The following is a 7,984-nucleotide window of genomic DNA, read 5'->3' as shown; positions in this document are numbered from 1 at the left end:
TGTGTGTGTGTATGTGTATATATATATATATATATATATATATATATATATATATATATATTCATATATACATATGTGTGTATATATATATATATATATATATATATATATATATATATATATATATATATATACACACACACACACACACACACACACACACACACACACACACATATATATGTATATAAATATACATACACCACTCCACTGTCACACTACTGTGAAGAAAAGGGAAAAAAATCACTGAAAGTTCACCATCAACTCACGCAGTCTAGCTAACTGTAATATACAAAATTCAGTTGACAAAAGATCAGATGAATGTGCCTCAAGAGAGTGTAGGTATACCATAAGTATGTCAATAGGTATAGAGAGAAAGAGAGAGAAAACTATTTGTTTTTCCACACTGGGAAACTACTACCCTCCAGGTATTTCCAGGCATTTGTCTGTAGTAAGTGACATTTTTTTTGTGGAAACATAATCATGCTTTCCTACAGAGAAATATAACAGTTCCATTGTGCATGGAATTGTTGTCAGCTGGTTTAGTTTGTGTGACTTTTGAGTTTTCTTCATTTAGGAGGATGATGACTGATTCCTCCTTAAAAAAATGGATAAAATCTTGATGAATTTGTTCTCAAACTGACTGCTAGAAGATGCTTATAAATAGAATATGCCAGTGATTATAGTATAATCAGGTTGCAAGCATGTATTAGATTGTATTAAAAATATGTACAGTTTATTGTTTTGGGTAATGAAGCCATGGTGGTGCAGCGGCAGCGTTGTTGTCTCACAGCAAGAGGTTCTCCTGTTTGATTCTCGGCTGGAGCGCCTTCTGTGTGGAGTCTGAATGTCCTCCCTGCGGTCGAGTGGTGTTTGAAAGACATGTGAATGGGCATGCCTTTGTTGAAGGTTGTGTGTCAGGCTGGCACCTCACCACTGTAAAAATCTACTGACAATCATTAGCAGACCGGAGTTCTGCTGTGCTGACCCCTAACTAGGAAAAGCCAAAAGAACAACAACATTGTTGTAATGATGTTTATTTAAACTGACCACATAGTGATAATATGTGAAATGCTGTGAAACAAAGATCACCCCAAAAAAGTTTTAGACTATATTGGGAGCAGACTTAATGTTTCACTTCCCATTTGTCTTAGTTTAGAGTATAGAAAAATGTCCAAGTGCTGTTATCATGTTTTTTTTTTTTTTAATAAGTGTTGTCATTGCATATATAACAAGTCATGAACTGGATAGCTAGGGCATCTTAAAGTACAACAAGGAGAAGACTATAGAGTCTCATTTAAATTTTTTACAACCCATAGAACGGTATCCTTTACTTATGTTTGAAAATAACATATATGGAAAATAAAAATATATATATTATTATTGTTATCATTTTGTCTTAATGGGTAGAAATGCCCTGCTAAATTATTTCACGTCTTTCTCTGTGAATTGATGAAGAGAGACATAATTGAGCTCGCTGAATATGTCTCCCAGGCAGGTATGTCCCTAGCCTTAAGCAGCATCCTACCATCACCCAGAATGATGCCTCAATAAAAACAGAAAATGATTGACTTTAACAATTGGCTTAGTTTCTGGTGTCATTCCAAGGGGATCAAGTACCTGACAACGTGGGAGGACATGATTGACAGACAATGATGCTTTGCCAGAAATGGCCTTCATCTGTCTCCCCTGGGTTTCAGGCTTCTGGCAAAGGCTCTTGCATCCCCCATAGTGTCTTTTTTAGTCAAAGTCATAAGCACAAAATTACCAACATGAAAAATTCTTCTAAACGAAATGTAAAGGTCATGCTGCTAAACCCTAGGAGTCTTAGCATGAAATTGCACTCATTGCAAACATTCCTTGCCCTGGAGGATGCTGACATTTGTGCAGTCACTGAAACCTGGTTCAAAGCTGTGGAGAGCACCCCAGCCTTACCAGGTTACTCATTCTACCATACTTTCAGACCCCAAATGGAGGGCCACAAAGCCATAGGAGGTGGAGGTTCAATATTTATCAAAGACATGCACACCTCCAGGCTAGTCAAATGGTATGATGCACAGGAGACACTCCAAGTGCAGCTAACTGTTGACAAAACACCTATTCAAATCATAGCTCACTACAGACCTCCAACCATGACTCACAAGGCCCAATCCACCTATCTGGACTTACATGGTTCCATCAAGATTTAACCCTCTACCTTGATTCTGGGTGACTTTAACTACCCAAGAGTGGAAGACCTATTCTAGCCCAAACATGAATGCCCAGAGATTCCTTGACTTCGTCAATGCCAATGCATTGGATCAGCTGGTCAACACCCCGACAAGAGGTGAAAATATCCTGGACCTGGTCCTAACCAACATGAGTAGCTATTATAGTATCCCTACAGTGTCATCCTCCTTGGTAAGATCCAACCATAACGCGATCACATTTGAAGTCACCATCTCCTCTGAGCCCCACCTTGTCAGGGTCAAATGAAAAAAACTTTTCCAAAGCTGACTACAGTCTCCTCAGAGCAGGTATAAACAGCTTCACAACCACTGTCCCTTCAGTTGGAACTAGCACTAATGTCCAAGCCTACACCAAAAAATGATATGAGCACCTATATATCTGTATGGACTCAGCAATACCTGACAGGACCAAATCATCTTCCTCAAGGAAGAGTAAACCTGTCTGGTGGACAGCAGCAATAAATAAACTCAATAATAAAAGGAAAAAATTGCTGTTCAGGTCCAAGAAGGAGCAGGTGCCAAGTTGGAAGCAATCTTTCCTTTGTCTTAACATGCAAAAAAGGTCACTGGTGAAATCTTGTAAGGCTAACTTCGAGTCCAAATTTGCCACATCCACTAAGGACAATCTCAAGGCCTTCTTCACATATGTCCACAATCTCAAAGGTAACACCCAAATCTGCTCTGAACTGGTGGTCAATAACACCACATACACAAATGCCATTGGTATAGCCAACCTGCTGGCAGACAGGTTCAGTGAAAACGTCACCCCCCCATCAGTGATCCAAGACATCCCCAGCACCTGCCTCCCTCCCCTCATCACCAGGGAGCAGGTCCTTAATGCCCTCTCAAAGGCAAATAATACAGTCTCCATGGGACCCAATAACATCCCTGGCTGTATCCTACATGAACTCAGGCATGAGCTGTCAGCTCCATTAGACACCCTATTCAACCAAAGCCTGAGCACCGGCTTCGTCCCAGCTGAATGGAGAACAGCCACTGTCATCCCTCTACACAAATGTGGAGCATCCACTGACTCAGGCAATTGTAGGCCCATCAGCCTAACTAGCCTGATCTGCAAGGCCATGGAACACATTATCATGGATGTTATAAACAAGGACATTGGCAACCTCCAAACATTTCACTCCACATAGTTTGGTTTTGTCAAAGGGCGATCATGCCTGTTAAACCTGGTCAACTTCTTCGAAGTAGTCACCAAAGCCATGGACGAGGAGAAGACGGTGCACACCGCCTACCTTGACCTAGCCAAAGCCTTTGACACTATTCCCCACTCAGGCATAATAGATAAACTCTCCCAGCTAGGCATCAACCCATATGCTCCCAGATGGGTAGCTAACTAGCTCACTGATAAAACCCACTCAGTCAAAGTAGGGGAAGCTACCTCTAGTAGTAGACCCGTAATGAGCAGTGTACCCCAAGGATAGGTCTTGGGGCCTCTACTATTTGGGATATACTTTTCTGAGGTGCAAGCCAAATCCAGTGGTCTGTGGCTGACCAAGTTTGCAGATAACGTCAAGTTGGGCGCTGTCTTAAATTCCCCTAGTGATGTGAGCATCTTCCAAGAGGGCCTTACCCAAACTAATGACTAGTGCCAGAAGCATGGCCTCAAACTGAATGCCAAGAAATGCATCATTATCCCCTTTGGGGAAAATGGCACCCCCACTAATTATCACATTAATAACAATGTACTAAACATGCAATTAGTTGTGAGGGACTTGGGCACTCAGGTTGATGGCAACCTCACTTTTGACCACCATGTTGCCTCTGTTGTATGGAAGGCTTTCTACATGGCCCACCTCATAAATAAGGGTATGTCATCCAGGAACAAAGAGGTCATAACATCCCTGTACTCCTCCCTTATCAGACCCAGTATCGAGTACAATGCCCCCTTCAGCATGTACCTTGCCAAGCACATGCAGCAGTTGGAGAGACCACAGAGGTTCCTGACCAGGAAAATGCAGGGTCTCAAACACCTGTTCTATGTAGGTAGGCTAAAAGCCCTGTCCCTCTACTCAGTCTCATACAGACTGCTCAGAGGTGACCTGTGTCTGGCATAGAAGGCCATCTCAGACCCAGCCTTGATGGAGTTGCTGCATATCAGTAAGACAAACTCCACTCGAGCAACCTGCAAGGAAGGCCTTAACCTGTTAACCTGGTCTATGACATTAGAACTTGTTGAAGGGATAGATTTGTATCCCAGAGACTCCGCCATTTGTGGAACAGACTCATCTGCATGTCAAGCAGAGTACCTTTCTAGCCCTCTTTAAGAGGAACCTGGATGACTGGATGGGAAACAGAAAATACACCCCTGGGATCTCACCTGTGTCTCTGCTAGACAGGTGAAACAAGTGCTGACTTTGAGGGAACATGGGCAAAATTCTTGGCTAGGCTTATAAGGCCTCTGGGCCAATAGCCTAGTGTCATCCTATGAAGCTATCATTCTATAATTTGTTGGTTAAAGCATGTCAGTCATGCCTTTATAGTCATATGCTCATTCATTTAGAGTTTTTGGAAAAGATGACTCCATTTCACAGTCTGTTTATTACTAATTGTAATTTTTTTTATAGATGTTTAAGTGGCATTTTTCAGTGCTGCTTCTCCTTGGACCCTGCATTGGGTTAAGGCAGTAATCAGAGAATAAATGAATAAACAAATAACTTTATATTTGTTTACCCAGAAATGTCATTGAAGATGGTGTAATGTTTACAGTGATGACCTGAACACAATTAATAGTAATAGTGCTTGTGGTAGTAGGGACTACAGCCAGTCGCAGACATTAAGGCATTTCTATAAGAAAAGCACAGTGAACAAGAAGGTTTCCATTGTTTTACGTGTGCTTTCCATTGTTATTTTGCTGTGATTGTTTCTGCTTTACTTTTCTGCTTATTTTGCCTTTTAATTCAGTGTATTTATCTATCGATATATATATATATATATATATATATATATATATATATATATAGCTGTATACTATATGTAATATATATATATATATATATATATATATATATATATATATATATATATATATATATATATATATATATATGAAACAATATTTAAGTCTTCTTTGGCAAGTTTGATCTTGTACTACTATCAAAGGTAAAGAAAGACTGTATCAATTTATGGTGTCTGGCAGTGTTTGCATTGAAATTGTATATGTGTGTTAGTGTATCACTAAAAATAGAAATTTATTTTAATATGTGTTCTATAATTGGAAATGCCTTATATTATACTGGCTGAAATGTTAATGGTTTGTATATTCTCTATCTCTTTCTCTTGGCTTGTAGGAAAACACAGCACAAATTTTGTTAGCAGGTATGACCCAAGGTTTAACAGCTGGATACAGTTGCCACCAATGCAAGAAAGGTACTGCTTGCTTTTCATCTATAATATTTAAAATAATGAAGAATTAAAGAGATATTTAAGTTGTGAGTATCTAATGACCTCATCAAGTTACAATGAGTAAAATTGTGACATCTCTGCCTATGAGGCAGAGGGAAAGAATGAAGTTTTCTTAAACAAATCACCTGCTGGTCTTCAAGAAGCTTGATAACCTTAATCACATGTTGATATTTTGTTGTGTGTGGGGGGGGGGGTGTATGTGTAATTACTAACTAACTTCTGTGGATGATAAGGGGAAGCTTAGTACATAATCTTGGAAGTTTCGGTATAATGTATTTGTCATTTTTTTAAACTATTTATATTTATTTTAAGTGTAAGGCTTCCTGATCTAGTGTAAGCCCCCCACCAGCAGTGTGTTCCATGAATAAACCAGACATTGCCTTTTAAAGCAGGCAGAGGTCAGCCCTTAAGAAACAGCATATAATGATATCTCCTCAATTTTTCTTGTGGTTAAAGTTTTCCAACCCTGTGAGTTTCCAGTATGAATTGATGTACTTGGTCATGTTCTTTCATGTAGCATGTTCAAAGGCTGCAGAATGGAGCAGGTCAGCTCAGTATCAGTGAGGCATAAAGTGGCACAGTGGTCTCCCTGGAGTGATTATATGTCTCCTTTCAATCAGATGGACTGCAGTATGTGCTTTACTAACTTTGGTAGATACACACTCCTCAAAGTTTAACTTGTTTACACTTATTCCTACATTCTTAATAACTGTGTCAATTTTATGATGTAACCATTTATTTTGTAGTCATATTATGCATTCTTTTTGCCAAGTCTTACAAAGTCATGTTTATATTTGCTGTCATTGTAGATACAGCCACCAGATGTGTATTTTTGGTAAACAATCTCAGAACACCTGCATGCTTTACTGATGTTCTTTTGTTTCCCTGTCTGCACTGATTAGTGTATTTTGTTACCCATAGCCCATTTCTCATGTTTTGTATTTGAATTGAATAGTCTAAATAGTTATAAATCCAGTTCAAAGCCCTCTTGGAATAACCCTTTTTTTTCTTTTTTTTTTAAACAGCTTTATTGAGAACATTAATGTAATGAACAGATATTTTGAAAAAAATTGAATAAATTAAATTTTTAAAGTACAATATTTAAAAAAGAAAATATTAATACAATGACTATAATAGCACAAAAAACTATATACAATGATGTTCACTATATATCAAACAAAATCAATTAAGTTAATTTTGGCAGAAAAAATAGAAATAAAAAATAAAAGATAAAAAAGAAAGGTTACTGCATTAATCATTTATCCAGTTCTTTAAGTAATAATTCATGTATATTTTCCCATTTGTAATATAATGTTGTATTCCTTGTAGATTTAGATGTGATAGTTAACATTTCTAACTTAGATATTTCCAAGAGAAACCATTTAAACTCTTTAAATGAGGGAAGTGATGAAGAATTCCAGTTTCTTGTAATTGTTATCCTGGCAATGGACAGTACAGACCAGAGCAAATAATATTTGTTTTTATTTATACAGTCTGGAACAGGTGTATTGAATAATATAAGTGATTTTGTAAGCATAAAGTTATCTGTAAAAATTGCCTGTAAAAAAGTGTTAACTTCTTCCCAAATTTTCTTTAATAGTACACAGTCATAAAATATATGGTTCCAATCAACGTTTGTTACTGAGTTACATCTCCAACAAACAATATCTTGTTTAGTTATCTTACTAATTTTCTGAGGTGTGATGAAAGATTTATGTAAAAATCTCCACGTGAAGATTCTCCATTTAATGGAGGAAGTGGTTTTGCTGGCTGACTGAATTAAATTAACTTTGTCTATTTTGGAAGGAGTAAAACTGTTGGTTATAGAAAATGAATTCCAATAGTTATCTGAATATACATCCAGGTATTGTTTAATTGTTCTATAGATATATGATATACTATTTTTAACTGGTAATGTATTATAAGTATATGAAATCAAGTATTGAATTCTTAGCGTTTGAGGGGATTAAAATTAGCTTATCTAGAATATATTTTCTAAACTCTTGCAAATCTGACCAAAGTAAAGTGTTAATGTTATAGTCATCAATAAGAGCATTAATAGATTTTGCCTAATTTTTATTTAGCATTTGATGCCAAAATATTAATTTTGTTTGTTTAAATAGCAACATTTTTGAATGATCTGTAGAGAGAATTATCCCTTGTGTATAGGCAATGGGAAATGAGGAACAACCAGTTTTCAAAGATTCTAAACCTGAATATATAGTTTTTAAATGCCTTTAGAATTAAAGTTACATAAGTAGATTTAAACATTTGAGTGAAATAATTGGAAAAGTATTCTCTCAAATTCCATATAAATGAACTATGTATTAACT

The 7,984-nt window shown here is 37.1% G+C and overlaps 1 protein-coding gene across 1 annotated transcript in view; it reads left to right on the top strand.

Moving 5' to 3' along the window:
• Positions 1 to 7,984, top strand: part of KLHL14 (kelch like family member 14) — a 601,560-nt gene that overhangs the window by 412,647 nt on the left and 180,929 nt on the right. The window contains exon 5 of the mRNA XM_044059607.1: positions 5,537 to 5,615. Coding sequence (XP_043915542.1) covers positions 5,537 to 5,615 — 79 coding nt within the window. The remainder of the gene's footprint in view (positions 1 to 5,536; positions 5,616 to 7,984) is intronic.

This window comes from Protopterus annectens, chromosome 17.part0 (assembly GCF_019279795.1).
Source record: "Protopterus annectens isolate FY-2018-M chromosome 17.part0, PAN1.0, whole genome shotgun sequence".
NCBI lineage: Eukaryota > Metazoa > Chordata > Ceratodontiformes > Protopteridae > Protopterus > Protopterus annectens.
The sequence above is the reverse complement of the archived record's forward strand: the minus strand, read 5'-3'. Positions and strand labels throughout refer to the sequence as shown.